General features: G+C 37.9%; 1 protein-coding gene across 1 annotated transcript in view; it reads left to right on the top strand.

Annotated features, from left to right (window-relative positions):
- The first annotated feature begins 9,369 nt into the window (after window positions 1-9,369).
- The window catches only part of LOC150077757 (MFS-type transporter SLC18B1-like), a 35,399-nt gene continuing 20,390 nt past the window's right edge, over window positions 9,370-24,378 (top strand). Inside the window, exons 1-13 of the mRNA XM_090384352.1 lie at window positions 9,370-9,454; window positions 15,682-15,936; window positions 16,057-16,152; window positions 16,274-16,347; window positions 17,246-17,393; window positions 18,556-18,624; window positions 18,842-18,929; window positions 19,061-19,200; window positions 19,318-19,420; window positions 20,349-20,436; window positions 20,564-20,659; window positions 22,455-22,529; window positions 22,652-22,745. Coding sequence (XP_090240478.1) covers window positions 15,694-15,936; window positions 16,057-16,152; window positions 16,274-16,347; window positions 17,246-17,393; window positions 18,556-18,624; window positions 18,842-18,929; window positions 19,061-19,200; window positions 19,318-19,420; window positions 20,349-20,436; window positions 20,564-20,659; window positions 22,455-22,529; window positions 22,652-22,745 — 1,314 coding nt within the window. The 5' untranslated portion in view covers window positions 9,370-9,454; window positions 15,682-15,693. The remainder of the gene's footprint in view (window positions 9,455-15,681; window positions 15,937-16,056; window positions 16,153-16,273; window positions 16,348-17,245; window positions 17,394-18,555; window positions 18,625-18,841; window positions 18,930-19,060; window positions 19,201-19,317; window positions 19,421-20,348; window positions 20,437-20,563; window positions 20,660-22,454; window positions 22,530-22,651; window positions 22,746-24,378) is intronic.

The raw sequence follows: 24,378 nt of genomic DNA, 5'->3' as shown, positions 1-24,378 counted from the left end.
TTGATTAAATGAGATGACTCCGGCGTAAATAAGTTGGGCAACTTCTGGTTTCTTGAAATTCAGTTTTGAAGTTAATCTCTTTGCATTTGGTTGGTTGACTGGAAATCACAGTGCGTTTATCATAATGATTACGTCAACAGTAAAGTATCAGTGCGTACAGAGAAATATTCCACAAGTCGAAAATCTCATTGGAAGCATTTTATGTTATCATAAGTCAAATTGTACAATTTACCTCCAAAAGATAGGAACCAGTAAACAGCACCTTAGATTGGGCAATACGACTGTGCATATTGCGTCAAAATTATATAAAGTTCGTTTAAATAAGAGATATCGTTGCCACTTTCATTATGTATAATTCATATTAAAATTTTGAATTCTTAAGTTAATTGAGAATAAAGTGAACGCCAGATAATTTACTTTTTTAATGCAAATGTGTTCTGTTTAAGATTCTATTCCCGTTAAGGTGGTTCTTATAAATAAGAAAAGTGTTCAATATAGAACCAGTATTCAATACTAAGAACAGCTTTCTGGTTGCTTGGGGAAATAGAGGAGGAAGTCTGTGAATCCTATAAGGATTGAAAAACAACATTTCAGGATATTCTTTTAACTTTGTTTGGTTTCTAAACAATTAATTCTTGTTTAGCTGTCCATGGTGCGGTATGTTTCTTGCTTTGATGCAATCAAGATCCTCCTCAGAGATGGTTAATCCCTCATGCAATTTTAGGCGAAGGCCTACTTAGAATTTTGCTTTTTGTACTTCTAAACTGCGTACCTGCATGAGGTTATTCCTCTTGCCTTTTCTCTTTGTAATCGTCATCTGGGCAGAATTTACTTGCATTTAAATGCAGTCCTTTTCAGTATACACTGGTGTTCAAAGAAAGTGCATCACATGGGACGATTTCTAACCCGTTTTCGCGATGGTATGTTACAATAATGACTAGCGTCACAAACAGAAATATAAACAAAAGATATTTATTAATAGTTAAGGCAAAGCTAATATTTGCCTGGTGCTCTCAAAATACTGAAATGTTATCAGAATTTGCTTCAGTTTATCATTTTAAATGGAAAACAAAATGAAAAGTTCAGCAGGTGCAAACTAATATTTAGTTGAACCGCCTCTGGCTCTGATGACAGGAGCACACCGTCGAGGCATTGACAAGATCAATTTTTGAAGATAATCAACTGACAGTTCGTGGTTCCAAACACGAATTATGGCTTCCTGAAGTTCACGAAGTGTCTTTGGTTTCGTTCTGGCAGCTGCAGATTCCACACGATGCCAACAATTCTCGATAGGATTTAGGTTCGGGCTGTTTCCTGGCCAGCTAACAGTTGTAATGGACCGTTCTTCCAACCATTTTTTCACCTGTAACAAATGTGAATACATTACTGTTGAACCTCTAATACAGAAATGAAGCTAAAGTAACTACAGAAGTGCTTACGTACACTTTTCGTCCCCCGATGACAAGGAGCAGTTGTCCTGAAAGATACAGTTATTTGGCAAGTTGAAATGGTCTCTAATGGTTGGCAGCAATTTGCCTTCCAATATAGCCAGGTATCCATTGGCATTTACGGAACCTTTTATAAACTGCAGGTGATACGAAATGCACCCCCATGTCATTTGGCTGGTAGGGAATTTCACTGTACACACCATACAGTCTGGATGGTATTCTTCACCAGAACTAGAGCGAATCGTTTGTCCCCTATCAGAGCCATGCAGGTTGAATTTCTTCTCATTCGAGAAATTAACTGACTTTCACTGCTCGGGGATCCATTTGACATGCTCCTTACACCAAATTAATCGGACCTTTTTAATTTTTTGTGTGAGGAGGGGCTTCTTCTTAGGACAGCAGGCTACAAGTCCATTTTTGAAGCGGCGTCTTCTGACTTTTACTGAATTTGCTATCACTCCTGTATGTTCTTCCCATTCTCTTTTCAGCTCAGACGAAGAAGCTTTACGGATTTTAAGGCATAAGCCCTTCAAAACGCGGTCCTGTTTTGGGGTAGAGACTCGTTTGCGTCCGGTTCCTTTTTTCCTATCAGCAGAACCAGTATTCTTGAGTTTGGAAAGAAATCCACTCACTGTCGACTGTGGACTCACTGTAGACAAAACACTCTATAAGCAATATGACGGGAAGAACATCCTTCCTCATGTAAAGCAACAATAGCACTCTTTCTTCGTGGCGTCAACTGCTCGCCATCCTGACACAAGCAAGGAATGGCTGCAACTCTTGCAGAGTGTGCTTATATAGCTGAAAGTAACAGCTGATGCAATATTACGTCATATATCTTATCTGATGCAATCTGTAAGAAATATTACCATATACTTACGTTATTCGGACGACAATTACAATTTTAAAGGGTTATGCACTTTGTTTGAACACCAATGTAGGTAATACACTATTTTAATCACTGTGTTATTAGCGTGTTGATTAATCGCCTGACTTAGTGTTAGTAGTGACAATGGATGCAAGACGACAAGCTTATAGAGCATCAGCCAAAAAGGGGAAAAAAGCTAACTAATTCATCCGTCCATTCCCTCCAAGAACATGCCTAGTGCTTCCTGGAATTTATTCAACCTACCCATTTCCACAACACCAGATGGAAGCCTGCTCCAACCACCCGCAGGCAAACTTCCTCACGTCTATCCTGCAATCAATTCTCCTCGTGAATTTATGTCCCATCATGTGCGTAATCTCAGCAAGAGGAAGAATGCCATCCACATTGAGCTTACTCAATACATTCAAGGCCTTAAATGCCGCAATCAAAATCTCCTTGCAGGTGTCTGGTCTCCAGACTCTGCAATTTTCAGGATGGACTGAAGCTTTTCTTTGTGAGAACACTCTTTTGTTCCTTTCATCAATTTCCTTGCCCTCCTCTGCAAACATTCCAGTAGCTCTACATCCTTCCTAAAATGAGGCCTCCAGACCTGTATGCCGCACTCAAGATGTAGTCTAATCATGGCCTTGTACAGAGGGATGTGGGATTACACCTTCTTGTCTTTGCTAGCAAAGTTCCTGTATATCATTGACAAAACCCTATGAGCTGCCCTGGCAGCCTGCGTACACTGCTCAGAGAAATTTGTATGTGACTGTACAGTTACCCCCAGGTCTTTTTCCTTTTTCACTACTCTGAGTGTAGTAACACACAGTCGATAAGTTACTCTGGGATTACTACCCATTTACAGTACCTTCATTTGTCAATGTTAAACTTCAACTTCCATTTCTCAGCCCATTGGCCTAATTTTTCTAGATCTTCGTGAAGTAACTTGCATAGATTACTGTGATTAACCACATTGCCAATCTTTGCATCATCTGTAAACTTAGATGTTAAGCCTGATATACCTTCCTCAATATCATTAATAAATATGGAAAACAACAATGGGCAAGCACTGAACCCTGGGGGAACTGATCTTTAGATATGGTGAATAATTCCATCATGTTATTATAGTTATAGTTATAGTTATTAATCACTAATAAAATTAGTGATTAATAACTATAATTTAATTTGTTTAATAGTTAATTAAATAAATTCTGAACTTTGTTTATTTGATAATATTGTTTAATTTTGTCTCCAGAAACACAGAATGGTATACGGTTATTTTCCACATCCTTCATGTTGAATCCATTTTATCCCCGGACTGCAGGAAGGAGGAATAATAACTCTGGTGTACCCACCTCTAGTGAGAACTGTTTTTTTGACAAATTTTCCTTGTCTGTGGGTGTCCAGCCTATTTCAATGAAACCCATCTAGGGAACCTATCTACTAGGTAATAATTTACGTGAATATGCCAAACCGGAAGTTGCCGATATGTGACCCCTGGAAACTCTAAGAGATGGATCTCAACGATAAATTGTGAGATAAACTGGTCTAATAATTAGAGTTCTCTTAATAAAATTTACATATAAAGATAAAATTAATATAAATAAATTTTACTTAAATTTATTTTGTAAACATCTCACTGGTATTGAGGCATTGTAAAATAAGAAAAATTATCTTTATTTTCCTCTTCTTTTTCTTTATTTGCTCTAAGGGAACATAGAAACAGAGGGGGATGGCCCCAAGCAGATCACAGTATTGACAAATTTACTGATTGTCTGAAGAGATTTTCGAGGTGTGGTCTATCTTGCTGATTAACAAACAAACACTTCAGAAGAACTGGTCGAAGGTCTCTGATGTTTCGGGAGGAGGGAAAATTGCTTCGTTTAGAAAAGAAAGTAAGAAAGTAAGGCTAAAATAAAGAATGAAATTGCGTTTTGGGAAAGACTACTTGTATCCAAATGTCTATTATCGTTTCGTGCACTCACTAACAAAAAATTAGAAACCTTTAATTAATATATAGTAGGGCTATCCTTTGCCCGAATTACATCCCTTAGAAGTCGCGGCATGGATTCCACTAGGTGTCTGTGGAAGTCTACTTCCAGATTTGACCAGTCTTCCATTAGGATATTTGTTAGCTGCTGTATTGTGGTCGGTAAATAAATGCGAAGCTCTTGTACCCTTTCCAACGCATCTAATACATTCTCAGGAGGTAAGGGTAGATGTCGGGGATTTTTTAGAATGTTCCTATTACCATTCAGATACAATTTTTGCATGGTGGATAGCGGCGTTGTCGTCTTGAAAGAATCGATCGCAATCTGGGTAAAAACAAAGCACTGTAGGGTTAAGTTGGCCCGAAACGACAGAAAGATATTCATTGGAGATAACATGGTCTTCTAATAGGGAGTGGACCAGTCCGTAAAAACAGAGCATACCGTGATACCACACCTTTATGCCACCTCCAGCCACTTGAGTTTTGAACACAAGTGGTGGCACAGTCTCCAACAATAACACCTTTCTGAAAAAGGTGTTATTGTTGGAAGCACTTTAGGCGATCTTTCTTTCAGAAAGATAACCTGTTATCCCTATGGCCCGATGGACTAAGAAACCTCAAGAAAGCGCATTGGATTTATCTGATACAAAGGAACTTGTGATCATACCATGCGTCAACTTATATTTGCATACCGTACATTTATCTGTTGACGCCAATTACAAAAGGTTTCTAAGTTTTTGGTCAGTGAGTGTAATTAATCTGATGTCACAGAACATGAAAAGCTTGAGATTTTATTACTGGTCTGTAAAAAGCTCTCCAGCAAAAATTCCACAAGCAATTATGAGCAAAACTGGATAGGCAGTTAAAAGTTTGAACAGCACAGGTTTTGCATGAAAAAACACTTATCAAGTCGATATGTTATTGAAATGCAGCGCGAGTTTCTCTGAAAAAGCCCATAAAACTTCCCTTTTAAGAGGACTCGAACCAGACTTTTCATATGGTGTGAAGGACAGCAATCTAATCATCATTCTATCAGAGAGGGGAAAGTGTAGACTTTCCCCTCTACAACACTATCATGGTAGCATGGTTTTTAGCTATGTATTACTGAAGCTAAAAATCCTGCAACTTCAAAACAAACAGCTGAATCCACTCTTAAAGTTATTAGCTAATTAGCAATCTTAAAAATTTCCTAACCTATGGGCTATTTAAATGATAGGAATACATGTTAGCTCGTGTTCGGGGGGGGGGGGGTGTTAGTGAATATGATGTTGGCGTAGTTATTAATATCGACAACCAGTCATGTGTATCGACTCAATTCATAAATTAGTTAACTTTGATGAGGAGCCTGAAAGTCATTGGCATAAATATTGTTGCTTTGATGTTGTCAGTCAGCTTCAAGACAAATCTGGCTATCAAAAGCATTGGGAAACCAGGAGAAACGACATCGATAGTTAACAGATCAAATTTTAAAAGGGTCAAGTAGAACAAATGAGATGGCGACTTTACACTTGGTCACCTGACATGCACAAGGGGGGGGATGAAAATTGAGAAGCAATAATTGTAGAATAGATGTCCGAAAATCTTTCTTTTAGTAAAAGAGGGACTGACTTGGAACAAACTTCCACCTACTGTTGTGGAAGTTCGAATTTTATCTAATTGGACGAACACTTCCAAACACTGCCAAAACAGGGAGGAGCGGATCTATGCTCAAGCGGATGCCTTCTGTCTCTCTGATCAATTTAACTATCATGCGCAATTTCCCAGACATAACCCACAAATGGCTTGCGCTCAAACTACAAAAGGATGACTTGCTACCAGGTACACACGAAGGAGAGATTCTTTGGTTTATGCAGAATGTACGCAGCCTAAAAAACAAGCTTCATTGTCACCAGACTCTCCTATTGCTTAATGAGTTTGATGTCATCTGCCTTACAGAAACATGGATAGACAGCTTGATCTTACCCATTTTAACACTCCTTACAAACAAATTGGGAATCGCAGGATTAACGGGCGAGGCGGAGGTGTTGAAATCCCGTTCAACGATCGATTCCAGCCAATAAGGACACGAGTGAGCCAGTCAAGCAACTTTGAGGCAGTCTCCCTGACGTTGAGGAGTCCTCTTCTTCAAATCCAATGCTGCCTGGTTTACCTTCCTCCAGACCACAATGAAGACTCCAGAGCTGAGCTGCTCACGTGGATAGCAACCAACTTAGTGCCTAAAATTCCAACTGTTGTAGCAGGTGATTTTAACATGCCACTGCCCAGGCATGAGAATGCCCTTGAAGGCCTTGAGGCCACTCTTCGGGCCTTTAACCTTACACGGTTAGTGACGTAACCAACTAGAGCGTGTCAAGCGCTGGACCTAATCTTCCACAACTTAACAAGATATCAAACTCCTACCTAGCAACTTTCGATTCCAATCTGACCACTTGCCAATTGCATGTAAACTATCCTTACAAAGCTATCCTTGGGTTACCTGACGAGCATTCCGCTGAATTGCCTAGGATAGCCTTCTCTATCAAATATCTGAAGCCAGAGATCATTCTCGAATGCTTTATTGGGTTTGACTGGGGGCGTCTCTGTTCTGAGCCGTTGGAGGATGCCGTTTTGCTCTTGTCGGAACAACTGAAGTTAATTGCACTACATGGTGCAGCCAGAATCACCAGGATTGGTAACAGGTCGAATCGGGGTTTCAATAAGGAAACTAAGATGGCTTTCATCAAGAAGCAGAAGGCCTACCGGAAATGGCAGAAAACTCAACTTCCCTCAGACTGTTCCATCTTTAAGAAAGAAAGAGCTTGCTTCTTGAAAAAGAAAAGGCAGGTTCTTAACCAAGCTGTTCTCAATAGGTTGAAGAGTGGTAGAAGAATCCTTTCGCATCATCATCATCTAGCCATTGACAAAAAGCTTGTCCAGGAATGGGCACAGTTCAGCTTACTGCAGGCAGATTTTCCTGACTCTGATTCCTCTCTCTCGCAGGAGGACTGGTTACCTAGGGCACACTTGTCTGAAATAAAAGTAACTAGAGAGACCCTAACTGATGTCATCATTAAACTACCCAACAAAGCCACTGTAGGTCCAGATGGTTTCCCACTCTTTATTATCAAAATTTGCAGCCCATATATAGTCGACTTTCTCCTTCACCTTTTCAGACAAATCCTGAAATCTGGAATAGTTTCTTCAATTTGGAAAACCTACCATGTTAAGCCCATTCCAAAGATCAAGAAACCCAAATCTCCTAAAGACCTGCGACCTATCTCCATCAGTTGTTCTTTACTCAAAATATTTGAAAAAGTAATTCAGCCAACAATTACCCAGCATTGCCTTGCACACAGGCCCGAGTACCTGCATACCGTTCTACAAAGGAGATCGACAACTACCAATCTCCTTGATACTCTCTTCAGAATTCAGCGCACCCTTAACAACAAATCACAGATTGATATCATATTCCGCGACATAAAATCGGCTTATGACAGAATACACCTCCCAGCTTTTTTTACCATTCTGAAACACTACTTCGGCCTGGCAGATACCTTACTTCAAATTTTGAAGTCTATTTTACTCCCTAGACATCTGTCTGTGACCCACAATGACTTTCAAGTAACTATTGACGTCTCAAGAGGCATCCCACAAGGAAGGGTACTGTCAGCCATCCTGTTTGAAGCAGTTTTGGAGCCTTTCCTTGCTCAGAATCCGAACTTTGTCTCTTATGCCGACGATCTGAAGTTCTACGTGAGCTCAGATCATAATCATCAGATTCATTATATCAACCAACAAGCTTCCAGGCAGATATTGAGCTTGGAAAGTTATCTTGCAACAAATCAGCGCAACTGACGATAACCAAGAAGAAAGTCAAAAATGATATCCAAATCTTTGTTAGTGGGGAACCGGTGCAAAAGGTGACCTCTCATACTGATCTTGGCCTCACCTGGGATGTTGGGCTCAAATTTCAGCTTCACTTTGTCAGGATGAGGCAGAAGACGTACGCGGCTCTTTGGGTAGTGCGTCAAGAGCTCGTTGGTGTGCATCAGCCAGCGCTGCTTGTTCGGCACATCCTGAGGTGTATTACGCCGATTCGTCTCTATGCTTCAGAAATTTGGTCATCTGCGCCTGCTTCTTACCTTCAGAAGTATCTCAGTTTAGAGTATTGGTTGCTTAGATGGATGAAGAGGGTGGTAGGCCACCCCCTATCTCCAGATCTATTCTACAAACAAATCTGGGCACCACTCTCTGGAGACATATCATCATGACAAAAAATGTCCCCACGCTTGCATGGCTTATAACGAGGCGAATTGATGCTCCATTGTAATGAACTTATAATACTCACCTGCTCCTGGACATGACAGATTGTTTTTTTTTTAACTTGCTTATTTATATATGACAAAGACTTTTTGTCTTCATGCAATCATATATTTTGTACATTATTGTATATTTAATCTTGTAAAAGTCTCGGGTCGAGCACGCATGTACTCTTGCTTATTGTACATTGTGTTCCTCGCACCTTAGTCTATAAATATTCACACCATTCTGGCACCGAGCCGTCCCGGGGTAACCCAAGGTTTCTTGGGAAATAAACTGATTTTAATAATAATAATAATAACTTCAAAGAGGTAAATCAAGTGACAGGTGGTGTTGGCGTTAGAAAATGGCACCAAACATAGTTCACTTTGGAAAATTATCAAAATACGCTCACCGCTATACTAGGAAGTTATTTTGTGCCTCCAGTTATCTTCTAACAGACAAAGGTCATGGTGAATTACAAAAATGGCGATTAATTACTAGTATTTTCCCAACTCCGTTTAGCGAGAAAACAATCACCAACGTTCAATATTTATCAATTATTTTCTCTGCGATTTATGATTTCCTATTGGCTGTGACACCGATATCTATCACTGAGTTTAGCTGTTTACACAATACTCTATTGCAGCCTATGTTGCATTCTATTGTTATCTACCAATTGGCTCAAAGGTAAAGATTGCTCGAGAGGTGGGGGCGCTTTGAACACTTGTACGAGTCCATAAGAACTTCGTCACTATTTTTTATTCTTCCATTGACAACGTGCTGTCGGGGGAGGGTTATATCTACGATCGTGTGCCCAAGTTAGGAGACCGGTCTAGTGTGTGTAAGAGTTAGGCTTAATTTCAGGTAAGTTTGCATAATAGGACTTATTGAATGTTATTGTTTCATTATTTTGGAACTGTGCAACGTATAATTTATGTTAGATTTGCTGTACGTTTTATAAGAGGATTTTAAATTATTAATTTGTCCTCTGATTTCACTATATGACTGTTTATTTCTGTTTTCCAACGATTTAACCCAACGTTTAAAACCGATTCGGGTCCATATCAGATATTTCGAACAATGCGTTAGACTCCAGCATTAAAGATTGCCTATTTTGTAAAGTGTTTCCTTTTGTTTTATACTTTCTGAAGATTATGGTTCTAACAGATCGTAGTACTGGAATTTTAAGTGGCGATGCCCCTTGGAACTTCAGCGCATTTTTGGTGCTGACAACTGATATGTGTGGACTGAGGTTGAGTACCGATATACGAAGTACAGAAAACACGAACTTTGTTGTCTGCCCTTAGGATGTTAATAGAATAGATATAAATTATGAACCACTCTTAATGATAAATTCTCTTTGGTTTAATATGTGCTTTTAAAAACAAACTGGAGTGGCTGTTAGATCTTTCAACCACCACGAGATCAGGCTAATTTACAGTCCACCTTCCTGGAGAAACGGTAGAATAGTCACGTTCGTTGGATCTATTTACATTGATGGAACTTTTTCATTGCTTTAGAACTTCCGTGAAGAATTAAAGTGTAATTAGAATCTGTGGGAAAGAAATTCTCTGAACACTTAATTGCAAAATTAGGACGACCAGCACGATCCAACCTATATAATTAACAGTCTCGCTCAGCAGCAGAACAAACTTTGCCTGCTCAACGAACTATCTTAAACAAAAAGGTTAATCAGCCATTTAAAAATGAGATGGGAATAGGTAGTAATATAATGACAAAAGTCACTGGGGAAAATACACTGGAGTAGAAACAACAAACTGCAAAAAAAAAAAAAAAAAAAAAGTGGGGGGACGGTTATAGGGTGCTCGCGAACACCAACGCTAGACCGTGGAGAATTGGAAGCGTCGCTTGGTTTAGCGAATCCTTCATATTTCATGCTGATGGAAGGACCAGAATATAGCGAAAAAAGCACTAGTTCATGGATCTATGATTGGAATTTCATGACACTTGCTCCTCAATCCGTTGGCTTATGCACTTTCCCGAACGATTTCAATCGAAATCATCCAGGAAGTACATTCAATAATATTGACCTTGAGTATCAGAGTAGACTACTAGGAATTTCGATCTAGATTTTCATCAATGTCGCAGTTGATCATGGTCTGATAACAGGTAATTGGAATGAGATTATTTTTTTCATCGAAAAGGGGCCAGATAAAGAAATATTTGAGTTTAAAAGCGAACAAGTTATCAGAAGTTTCGTGGAATTCATCCAGTTATACAGGGTCAAGAACAAAACAACTACCCATTTTAAAATTGAAATAACTGTTGCGCATATTGGAAAAGACAGTACGGGGGGGGGCTTCCTATTCCTCCATCTCAGCAACCACAGACAATGGCGGGTGTTGAAGGACAGCCGTAGTGAAGGTGTGGAGGGAATAATCTGACAGTCAAAGGAAACGACTGTTAGCACGTGCTGTCCCAGACAACAGACGACTCGTGATCCCTCAATTAACGACATACTACAACCATGTGGTATCATGGACATCGCTAGGCTCCCTCATCCCCACTGAACACACCCTCACCACCAGATTCTACCGCAGCATTTGTTTCGGACCAGGTTTTGCTCAACACGATGACAGTGTATCCAGATGGTACTGGATTCTTTCAACTAGACAACTCTCCATGTCACAAGGCCTTCATTGTATAGAAATAGCTCGAGGATCATATCCGAGCATTTAGTGTGCCCCCCTGATTGTCAAATTGCCCCAACATCAATCGCATCGAATATTTGTCGGATGCGGTTTAATGCATCATTTGCCAGGCCACAACGGGTGTCAGGTTGCCGAACTCTGGAAGTCTTTTTATTCGGTTGGTATCCAGGATGCCTAAGGACAACTTCGGGGTTTCGTAGAGCCGATGCCACGCCGGATGCAAGCGATTATCACGTTGAAAGGCGGCCCAACACGCTATTAGGTAGGTGGTCATAATGTTTTAGTTCATTTGTGTATACATCAAAGCATTTATGATGCTCTTCAGTGTTTGAAAATGATGTCTCTGAAATGGTTACCACCGTTGCGAACACAGTCTTCTACTCGTATTTTCCCTCCCAGTATCCATGGTTCTGTTAAAATTTCATCACGAATGTTTTTTGTTTTAATTGCTGAAGTATCCATAGATGGTTTACATAGACTCTGGATTTTAAGAAACTCCATAAAAATGAAATCGCAAACAGATGAGTCTGGGAATCGTGATGGTCAATTTATTTACCAAACCGTTACAATGTGATTTGTAATTTTTTTTTTCTTTTAAATTATCCATGGAAAGTTTTGTGGATGTGCCGTATCACCTTTCTGTTGAATGCAGACATTTCGTAAGTTGACTCCTTTCTGTTGAAGATCCGTCTTGAAAATTCTTGCAGCATTTTTACATATAAGGCTGAATTTACTGTGACAGATCAACCATTAGCATTTTCATAAAATGGGTTGATGGTGTCGTAAACAGACACCTCCCCCCACCTCCACAAAACTAACTTTTTTGGCTGAGAAGTAGTTGTTCACGAAGGTTATGTAGATCTTCACCTGCCCAATATTTAAAATTTTTGTCTGTTTACATCCCATTCATATGAAAGCGGGTCTAATCACTCATGATTTTTGTCCGACCTTGTATTGAAGAACACTAATTAATATAGCATAATGACACAAGGAGGATAACTTTTTCTGCGTCTGCCATAAAATATAACTAATTACCATCGTCAAAAAAGGACTGGGCCAATTTGTCCGGAATTTATTCCCCACCCCTTCCCTCAAACTCTCTGCCATTCTAGCAGGCAAATTATTCTAGCTTTCTGTAACAAGCTGCTGGAAGGTAAACTTCACAAGGTCTAGTCTTGTTTTTCCCTAAGGTTTTATAGTTGTGCCTTTTGATTACTGCCCCGCTCACCAGGGAGAGTATTCCTTATACATTAATTTTACTAACTCCCCCACTCAGGCATAACACACTTTAATCAAATCCCCTTAAAGTTTTTGGGCTCGAGCCGTTTAGAAGAAAGATAGAGAAAAGAAAGTATAGTATATAAGACAAATTTTCTATAGAATATATAGAAATTCTATATCTTTGTTTAGATTAAGCCTTCAGTCCTTGATGCAATATTCCAAGTGTGGTCATGCCATAGTTTAACAGAAAGGGACAGCTTCCTTCTCTCTACTTAAAAAAATTTCGATAAATCTTTATCTTCTTGTTGCCTGCTTACGCTGTATTTTGTTGACCTGTATCATAATTCCAAAATCTTTCTAATCTTGGACATCCTTTAATTCATTCTACCAGTCTATAAACTACTCCTGGGGTTCTGTTCTGGTCAAATGCAATAATTTACATTTGGTTCCATTAAACCTTAACTGCTGTTTCCCAGGTCATATTTGCTATCTGTCGGAATCCTTGTGAAGTAGCACAGCCTGATGCCCTTTGTTAATCACTCTCCCAACATTTATTATGTCAGATAGTAAACTTTGACATGTTCCCTTGTATTCCCTCATCAATATCGTATAGGAAGATAAAAAAAAAAAAAAAAAAAAAAACGGGAGAGGCCTTAGCGTTGATCTCTAAGGGACTCCACTTGCAACTGCAGTCCATTCTGAAGAATACCCATTTATGATCATCCGCTGTCCTTCAAGCAACGCGCTAATCTTCCAATGGCTCTTTCCTGTTATTCGGACCAGCTGCAATATGGGATGAGAAGGGTTTTAGGAGCATCAGTGACCAAGACCATATTGCTAATTTTGCTGTCTGTAAATTTCGTGTTCTGAGGTCGATTTTATGTTTGCTGGACGAAAAACCCGAGTTTCCGGGAGAGGAAACCATTCTATCCTCGTCTGAGACCAACTGACTTGGCCATGTTGTGAAAAAGGCTCAAATTCTTCTCATCGACTGCACTCGAACTGAAATCTTTTCTACCCGGTGTGGGGAGGACGGCGATTCTACCAACTGCACTACCGCGAGTGCGATGAGATCGGAGAGGACTTTTTGACCTTCAGGATAAATCCCTTTGAATATTTCCGAGCAGTTTAAGTCCTCGTGCGGAACCACCGTTTCCTTGACTTCAGTCACTGATTTAAATTCAAAAGATAATGGGCCATGTTTACCTATCGAGATCAGGAAGAAAGATAGAAATTATCTAACAATTGTTCGCAGGCTTTCTATCAGCCGATTTCGCTTTCATTTGATAAGCGCAACACGTGTATTGTGAAATAGTTAGCAACCAACCAACCCAGAGATAATGACCCAAGAAATGAATAATTATAAGGGCAACTGTTTTCCCTTGAAATTAAGGGAATAATGTCATGGATACAGTAGATGTTCTAGCCATTGTTGCTGCTGTTCATATCATCTAGATATGCGATTCTCACCTCATACTACGTCCTATAGAAAGAAGAAACACGAATGACCCTTAACTGATAAATCATTGTGTAACCAGGAGCATTTCACCTTAAAAACAGGGTCACAGCTCCTTCTGTAGATTAAGATGAGTTGAGATGTTCGATAAAAATGTTTTTGGTTTCTTCATGTTCTGATGGTTGCATAATGCCACGCTCCCACTTCAACTCCGGATTCTTTAACACATTATTTTTTTACATAAAAATGGCCATGTTAAACTAAAAATTTGGCTAACCTTACTAAATAAGAATAGGTTACCTAAAATAGGATCAGCAGTGAGTTCTTAATTTACGAAATTTCATGTTGGATTACTGTACTTAAAATGGGTTAAAGAAAGATAGTTCGTTAGGTCAAGTTTGATTTGGTTTACATAACTTATTAAACAAGCACTGGGAAGTAAATATACATTAGTCTCTGTATCCATTTTCTTTATTTATGCATCTTTCTTTTCAAATTGCATGTGCAATGTGGTAAAAGGATCGACTCTGTTGAAGCTGGTCTGTCAATGTCCTTTTCAGCTCATTAACGCCCACTGTTTTCCACAAAGATTTTTTCATATGTACAAATAAAAAAAAAAGTTAATCTAGTCAGAACCTATTCTTATTTAGTAAGGTTAGATTACATAAAATGGATGACGAAAAACTCGCCACATGATTTGATGCCTTTCTTTTTGTTTTATGGTTCAAATTCCTCGTGAATCATACCGTTTGTCGAAAAGCTTGGTCAGCATTGTCTCGATCCTGAACTCTTGTGAACGAAACATTTTTTGCCTTGGTGATGATTTTGAAGTCCACTGCATGCGCTTACGCTCAGTCTGTGGGTTGTACTTAAACGCCCAACACTCATCTCCAGTGACAGTACAGTCGAAGAAATTAGTTGCCTTGACAAGTTTGGATGAAGTCTTTGCATGATGATACTATTCACTGCTTCGGCTCATACGTGAGGCTGTGGGGTACTTTTCCCTAAATCTTCGTGCGAATTTGACGAATCGTCATCTTGGCCATCATATCAGTCACCATTCTAAGGGTCAAAGGACTATTACCACAATTTCCTGAACTTTTGGAACTGTCCTCATTTCACGGACCCCCACTTATTGGATCATCTCTGTACTATCATCTGTAGAAACAAGTTTGAACTACAAAATACCACTTGCGTTTATTTTCAATCATCAAACATGAACGCAACAACACCAGTCCTTGAACTTTATTGCCACGCATCGTACGTACTGCGCAATACGGTCTAAGTTGTACCTGAAACTCAAGTTGTATATCTATCTAATAATAAATAGGGCAACACCTTTTTTTTTTAAAACTAAAGATTATGATTGCGATATTTTTTTTCAACAGGATTATGATTGCAGGTAGCAGACACTTCTCACATTCTTGCTATAATTGAATAGCCTGAACTAACAAAAGAAAATTGTTAAAGAGAAATAATATAAATAAATAAAATTGAATGTCGATACCCTGTGGACAACAGCTTAAAAACCTTGCACAAAATGGTGCAATTGTGTCCAGTATAAGGCAAGGATCCCGTGGTCAAAATTACCTACAGTCATAGTCCTGTTGCAGGTTTATGAAAAATTTCTAACTGGTGGAAATTGTGAATTGTGACTGATCTTTATTCGATACAAGGTTCTATCATTGTGTCATTAGCCTTTTCTAGTATCCAATTCTCAAAGAATGTTTTTTATTTATTAGAACAACTTCACCATGACAGTAGAAGACCTAGAGAGCGGGAAAAGTTATGAAAAATCCACGGAAACTCATTCTCACAGCATCAGAATTCCATACAACCGCGAAAAAGAAAAGGAAGCTAAGGCTTCAGAGGAGAAACAAACTCCAGTACGTTCAAAAATCACTTTTAAGCAGTTGATGGTATTGGTTATTCTCAGTTACGCCCAGTTTTGGATTGCAGCCTGCATTTCGATTTTGGCACCATTTTTTCCCCAGACGGTAAGTTGAAGGCGATTAACAATCTCACGAGCTCTTCTATAGGTTAAAATATTTTTATTTTTTTTAAGACAAGCCCACTTTGCTATACTGTAATGAGTGAATTTAAAATCATGCTTTCAGGCTGAGAAGAAAGGAGCAACACCGACAGAATATGGATTCATCTTTGGGATTTTTGAATTTGTGGTCATCATCATGTCTCCAGTGTATGGAAAACTGGTAAGTGAAGTTATTTTAACCATTTTAGCAATGCGGTCATAACCGATTGTAGATGAAAATACGTAAACAGTGAGTTTTTTTTTAAATTTCTGAAACTCGGTTCCAATTTCTGTTTTTGCAGATTGCTTACGTCAGCACCAAGTTTATGGTGACAGCTGGCATATTTGTAACTGGAGCAACGAGCATTCTGTTTGGGTAAGTGAAAACGTAATCCTCAAAATAATATTTTCAATTTTTTGCAACGTTTGACTATTAATTCATATCTTACGTAAGGATTGATTTACAAAATACTTGACTTGGACAGCGTTTTATCATTCAACCTTCAAGCTTATCGGTTACAATAGATTTCTTATCATCTACTTTATCGCCATTACGCAATCTCGGTGCGCATTAAATTCCAATCGAATTTATCAAAGTTCCATAGTTGTCCATCAGGTGGAAGCATTGTTCCAAAGCATAGCTGAAGGAGTAAAAAATGCAATACAAATGGATACTAGACTCTAAAGAAAACTCACATGCTTTAGCTGAATACTTCCGAGAATCGGACCCATGAAATGTCTAGCACTTGACCAGACAGGTGATACTCAAAAGATTATGGACAAGAAGCCTCAATACCCTTAAGGCATTTATAACAAAAGCTTATCCCTCTTGAAGGGATAAGTTTCCTGTACTCTGGAAGTCTGTCCTATTGAAAATACCAATAGAAAATCTCACTGATCAAACCTCTTGAGATAAACTGCTCTTTGATCATCAAAAGAAGTCCTATTACTCCCCCAAAATACACTACCTGGCCACTTTATTCGGTAATGAAGGACCATGAGCAAATGGTGTTTTAGACTGCTGATGGCTCGAATGACTGCCATGACTCGAGTCAAGAAAGTGCTAAATTCGCTGTTGGGCCATTCATGTAACAAATTGTACTCATTTGCTGGAAAGAAATGAGCAGCGGATTGTATTGACGAACACTCCTTTACAGTTTGACTCAAAAGTGTTTAATTTGACTGAGATCTGGGTTTTGATTCTTTAATCTTTCATTGTTTTGTTGGCATATCAATTCCCACTCGCTTTCATGTTTCTTTTAATCTACTTGTAGGTTTTTGGACCACGCACCTGATGGGGTTCCATTTGTAGCGTTGGCTTTAGCCGTTCGAATTGTACAAGGGTTTGGTGCCGCAGCCATCTTAACTGCAAGTTTCTCGATCACTGCAGCCGAATTTAAAGGAAGAGTTGCTGTTATGTTCGTAAGTATTTTCTGTTTTTGTTATAATAGTGTGATACCTTTAATCATGTAAGGATGGATACTGAAAGTAGTCTGTTACTGCAAAATTCCAATCTGGATGTTTCTTTTTTTCATTGTTCTTTGGAACAAGCCTTATTTATTTCCTGATAAATTAAAGTCTAACAGTGTAAAAATACATGCCCAAGAAGAGTGTTTCAGAAAACATAAGTAGAAGAGGGGAAAAGTTGAATGGCTAAACTAATCCACATCCGTTCAATTGTGAATGGATGTGGACTAATTTAGGTATGTGTTCTTACTGGTTTTGGAGAAAAATGTTGAATTACAAATTCCAATTCTGAAGAAGCGTGCCCTTGGATAGTATCTGTAGACAAAGCATGCAATATAAAATGAACATCTGTGGTACAGAATGCAGAGGTTTGCTTGAGATGGGTCAATAATTAATCTGATTTCTCTCCTTTGGATAGTCTAGAATCTTGGGAGATTTGAAGACATCTCGTATATGAGAACAATCCATGGTAGTGTGAATTTTGTATTTTTTATAGTAATGAACTGTACAGAATGATGAAAGAAATGCAGACTTTAAAATAGAAACTTTAGGAAGGATTTAGAGCTTCTGGAACGAGTACAGAGAAGGACAACGAGATTGGTGAATAGAACAAATTGTTGCTGTTACCAAGAAAAGCTTAAGTTCTGCAAATTGCAGCGTCTGGAGATTAGGCACATTCGAGGTAATCTGATTGAGGTGTATAACGCCTTTAATGGCATTGAGCAAGCTAAATGCTGATGGATTCTTCCTCCTGCTCAGATTTATCACCTGAGGAGCCATAAGTTTGAATTGAGGAAAAATAGTTGTAGAATAGATGTGCGGAAATTTGCCTTTAGCAAACGGGTGGTTAATCGTTGGATCAAACTTCCATCTTTTGTAGTTGAGGTCAGCAACTTAAGTTCAAGGCAGAACTAAAACTTTTGAAGTGAATGGGAAGATTTTTTTATTTTGGCTGATGATGAAGATATCTTGCATCATTGGACCAGTTTTTTCCTTAAATCGTAGTGTATCTTTAAACTCCCAATTTATTTTATTACGTTAATAAAGAAACTTAATATTTTCATAAAATCTTAAATATGTTTTCAGGAGAACGTAATTCCATTATTTTAAATTCCAGTCAATTCTGCAGACTTTCTTTGGCTTTGGACTTATAGTTGGACCGACAGTGGGAGGTGCATTGTACGAGGTAAGTTTTTTTTTTTTTTTTTTTTTCTTTTTCCCGATAAGAGCACTGACACCAAAATTCAGTTTACTCCCACCCCAAATCTTTTAAATCGAATTGGTGAATTTTTCTTCTGTCCGATTCACGTAAAACTTTTGTGGCACGTGCTTAAACCCACCACCCTACCATTAATAACACTAATTATTTTTAGATATTAATAAACTGTTTTTTATTCTTTCAGACTGGAGGATTTGTAGTTCCTTTCGCTGCTTTAGGAGGCCTGCTCATGGCTGGAACGTTGCTGTCGATAATTCTTCTTCCTGAAATAGGTAAGATAAATCTAATCCATGTTTCTATGCGCGAATTTGGTATTTTCCACCAGCTTCGTGCCCATCAGCGCTCTATTGCAGCATGATGGCAGCTCCAATGCTTACATTAAAGTACAACTCCTTGATTTCAGAGATTCCAGAAGAATCGGCATCAGGAGACATGAAGAAATTCTTGTGGGATTACGGAATCATCATGGACGCGTGTGCTATTATTACTGCTATGATATTTATCGGTTTTAATGCTGCTACGTTGGAGCCTCATCTTCGTCAGGTATGCAGTAAGAAATTCTTTAAAACAAATTGGTTGAATAAGTTATTTAACTTCTGTAAGATTCTCCTTTAATGGCTTTTAAAAGAAAACCTAATGGCGGTCTAATTCGTATTTCAGTTCAACCTGTCTGCATTTCTAGTTGGATGCGTTTTCATCATTACTGGAACGGTTTATGCTGTAACTACTTCGTTCTTTGGTTGGCTTTGTGATCATGGGGTAGGTATTCTATTTTTGCGTAATTTTTTTTACTTTAATAAGATGGTAAACATGGTCTAAGTTTTTTAAATATTCGGACATTTAATACACTTTGTTCTAAAATTATACGCTGCCTTATGAATCAAACAAGAACTTGTGTACAAGAAAACTCCTCACATGGTAATCCGTTGGTTTAATTTCGCTTGATATTCATTTCTATGATTTATTAGTGTTTATTTCTTTTAATTAAAAGTGAACGAGAACTTCATTAAGATTAAATAACTAGATAGGCATGCAAAGAGCCTCCCATGTCTTCCTGTTAACCCTTCGTTTTAACTCCACATTCTGGCCTCCTTGAGCTAAAGTTTGAATATATTTCCGCTTTTATATAAAGATTTACTTAATGGGATAATGTCACTGACATTACTTACTTTTAAGGACAGAGTAAAAGTTTTTGTACTTCTAACAAGTGCACACTGATTGGCCACTTTATTAAGTACACTAACCATTAGCGAGTAAATCCCCTTTAGCTCTCAGAGCAACCAGAATTTGTCATTGCTCGGTCGGCCTCAAGTTGTTTAAAGCGTGCCATAGGGACGTTGCTGGTCCATGATCCAATTCCTTCCTATAGTTGCGGATCTCTACTCCAGAGAGCTCATTCGACAGGTGTTCAACTGGATTGGGAATTCGTGAATCAAACTCCTACACAATACATCGGTATTAACAGTTAGCTACGTTTCTGGATTCTGAATCCTGCCATCAAGAAACTACAGTGTGTAGAGGGAAGAAAGTTCTTTACTGTACAAATTTTTACCCCCATTTGAACACATTAAATTCTTTACTCAATAAATCTTCTAATTTAACATCTATTTTTTTAAGCGTTTTAAAATAACTCAGAGACCATCTTACTAGTATGCGACTACATTTTAAGTCCGTTTTTAATTTGCAGGTAGACACTCACGTTCTTGGCGTTATTGGCTACATCCTGTCCTGCATAGGGTTGTTACTTATTGGACCTGCTCCATTTATTCCTTTCAAAGCGTAAGTGGTTTTAAAACCCTTTATTATGTTGTAATATTAATTATCTATGACATCAGTCACGTTGTTTCTTTATTGGAATTATTTGATTAGAAGTAGTGAACTTCATGCGACTCTTCTATTTTTACAGGGAACTGTGGACTGTTATAGTTGCGCTTGTGGTAATTGGATTTGGCATTGCTTCTAAAGTAGTGAGCTCTTTCATAGGGGCATTACGAAATACCATGTAAGTTAATCAACGGAATCAGATTTTCTTATACTTATTTAAAATTAAGTATTTTAATTACTGTTGAGAATCAATTATTGTCCAAAGTGGGCAATGATTGGTTCTTTCAATTCAAAATATTCAATATTTTGATTCTGTGTTTAACGGAGAACATTTGGATCCAATATTTTTCAGAGGAGCTTTATCAATTTTATCCCAAGGTGTATGGATGCTGAAGAAATGAAGTTGTACGAGGCTTCAGTGAATCAAGAACAGTTTTGATACAGGAATATAGTTAAGAGTTATAGATTTATGATCTGGAAAAGGTAAACAAGTTTCAGGGTTTAATGTTAACCCATTTTGAAACGTGAAATTCCTCAGACAGAAGAGAAAGATTTGAATTTTGCAGTGGTTGACCAAATGACTGATCTATAAAACAAGACTAGATGGAAGTGAGTTTTGTCGTGACTCAATTGAAAATATAAGATTTTGCTTAATGCTTGAAGCATACTTAAGAGTTAAAAGTGAGCTTAGAATCAAAATACGTACCCAGGTCTTCATGTACTGGATCCTTTTGAATTAGTGTTCCAATGACAGAAGAAAGCTTGAATGGAAGAGATTTCATAGTTATAGAGAAATGGGTAGGCTTTTTAGGATTTAGAAAGAGCCTGCAAAAAGAAGGAATTTATCGATAGTATCCAAAGAATGGGAGATGGACCAAATTTTTCGAATCATCATCATCAGCCATTTTCAATCCACTGGAGGATAAAGGCCTCACCAGCAATTTCGAATCATACGTAAACAATTATGGAGCATCTTTTAAAATCAGTTTTTATCAACAGAAATATCAAACTTCAAGGGTCTCTGATGGCAGTGAATTTAGTTCACTTGAAGGAAAAATCTTTGTTATAGTGGAGCTTTAAATTAAGATTAGAAGTTAATTTTTTAAAACATACAAAGCTTTCACGAACATACTGTTGCTTTGAAAATATTCGCGACATGATTTAAGTGTGGGAGTTTTAAGTTGGTTTTTCGTTGAACACTTTTTTTTTATTTTAAACCCATTTGACAAGTGTAGAATCCGAAAAGTTTTGAGATCGAAGAGATGGATAATAATAGTTCATTCAGTTGAAAGTTCAACAAGTGCAAAAGGAAGCAAACTCCATTGGGAATAACAGACAGATATTTGTGAATTTAGTAGAGAAAGTCTTCCTGCTTTCTTTCTTAGAGAACTTCTCAGATACGTGAGAAAAAGGAACGTATTTTTCAACAACTTAAGATAATGGAAAGATGATTTAAAGTCAAAGGAAATATCACTGATAACACGCTTTGATATATTAATGTTCTTGAATCCATCTAGCCTTTGATTGGGAAAGCTAATAATCGCAGACAAGTTAAGACTCCTTAAACTCTTCTCACTTTATCTCATTGGAAATTGCTTCTATTCAATTAAAAACGGAGTGGATTTTATTACAAACAATCCAGAAAGATTTAATCAAAGTAGCTGTCCCTCCACCTGAACCACAAGGCCTGCAACTGAAGAAAAAGTCATGGCCAGAAAGAAAATAAATCATAAGTCGCAGCTATCGTCGGATAGCCAAGTTTTATTTAAACAGATTACATCGAAGTTAGCGCTAAGAGACAAATCTTCCATAGTGGAGAGTTTAAGACTTTGATTATAAGATAATTAACTTTTATGATTAATAAAATGTTCATCTAGTATTGGATAGAAAAATGCTCCACTTTTTCTAGCTCTGAATAGACTATTTATGAAAAGCTGTCAAATATCTAATTTAAAACTATTTTTTTAATTCAGAAAGAGAGGCTTTCCCGATGACCTAACAACGTATGGCATGGTATCTGCCATGTTTGCCTCTGCAAACTCAATTGGGTAAGTTTTTAAAGATTTTAGTGTTCTTTAGTAATTATATTCTTCAGTATAGTTTGCTTTTAAAGCCGCCTTTTACCATTTATAAACTACTTCAATTATTGAATCCCAATTCCATTTTATAGCTGCTTTATCGGACCTTCTGTTGGTGGATGGCTGTTGGAACATCTGGGATACTCCATGGGCACAGTGGTTCTTTTAATTCTGGATTTGATCCTGGTAAGTTGCAATGTAAAGCTCCACTTTTTTTCTGTTTCTTGGATATCCCAAAGTATTACAATACGTTGCATTTGTCAATTTTCGGACCTGTAAGAAGCACCAAAGTTGAGAAAGGTAAAATCTCTTAATGTAGTATTTTCTATCTTTAATAGATGGCAGCACTGGCAGGCTATATTGTATGGAGACGGATACACAGGAAGGAAGATGGGACAGCTGAAGAGAGAGAACCCCTAACGCACAGCATGTCTTTTAGAACCAGAAGTACTGACGTATATTGAGTGCTGCGCAACCATCTTTTGTTGTCGCGTGAACAGACATCGCTATTCAAAGACTTGTCATGAAATTACCTCAAGCACGGATTCACACTTATTTATATGACACTTGTAGGAAGACGAAGTGCAATCTTGTGGTTTCAATGCAATATTTATGTGGTAGACTCTGTTGGGATGATGTTGGGCATCTTACATACAGTGTGGGATTGATTACAATGTGCAAATGATATGAAATAATCGCTTTTCAAGTTGGGACTATCATGAGGTTAATTTTTTTGGAGATTAAAGTTTCACTAAATCTTTAATGTAAAAGAAAAGTACTAAAAGTGTTATTTGAGTGATTTAATCTTAATTTTAAAATAAACATAAATAAGGAATACATTTTCGAACATTTGAGATGGGATATGAAGACATGAATTGTGTATTTGTACCAATTAAAGCGATCTGTACATACTTAGATCAATTCAATGACATTTTGTATTTAAGTTTTGTAAATAGGAACTTTTTAATTTACTTTTATATGTACGATAATTTCTCGTATTATTACAAAGGAAGAGATTGCAATGTTTCAGCTTGATCTGTTTGATCAGCACTGAAAACAGTTATTTATTTTCACTTCTAAGATGAGACTGGATTTGTACAAGTATTATGGCAAGAATAGATCAGAACTTGTACGTGTATATACGTTTACTTAATGCATCTGAGAGAGTTTCCATGGTTGATCCATCGCTGTGACCTGCCAGACCTGATGTCATACCTGTTTTGTATTCTTTTATCTTGTTTAAAAGTTGTTTTGTGAAGAAATAAAAGTTTTAAAATAATATAGCAATGAATTTATTCAATCCATGATTACATTAGAACTTAAGATTAAAAAGGTATGGTTATTGACAGCCATACATGACGTAAAAGATTATTAGAATGATAACTTGTTGGTTTTATGGTTAACTTTATTCGTATTGTATTCAAGTCAAGATGCTGGTAGTGTTTGCGAGAGTGCTGTGGCTCTGGGTGGTTCTCCAAAGAATTGCGGCTTTACAAAATGTGTTACTTGTGCGATGGTTGCGCAACTATCTGAAATGGACATCATATAGCCAAGGCATGATGTCCAAGATTCTGATGAGCATATACGAAAGCTTGAAGAATAGAGCGGACGCCATGGAAGGAATTAAAATGGGGCTCCCTATCAAGCTCTCTGCTTTCCAACTCAACTCCAGAGCATACGTTTGTAAATCAAGCAACAGTGGCAATTCCAAAGGCAGAATTCGCTGGTTTCAAGGAGGTAGTTCTTCTCAGTGATTCTATTTTTAGGGAAATGGGAAATATTGTGAAAAAAGGATCGGCGGTCATAAGGACAAGGGTCT

Source organism: Mastigoproctus giganteus, chromosome 11, assembly GCF_048544385.1.
Source record: "Mastigoproctus giganteus isolate SK-2022 chromosome 11, ASM4854438v1, whole genome shotgun sequence".
Classification (NCBI taxonomy): domain Eukaryota; kingdom Metazoa; phylum Arthropoda; class Arachnida; order Uropygi; family Thelyphonidae; genus Mastigoproctus; species Mastigoproctus giganteus.
The sequence above is the reverse complement of the archived record's forward strand: the minus strand, read 5'-3'. Positions and strand labels throughout refer to the sequence as shown.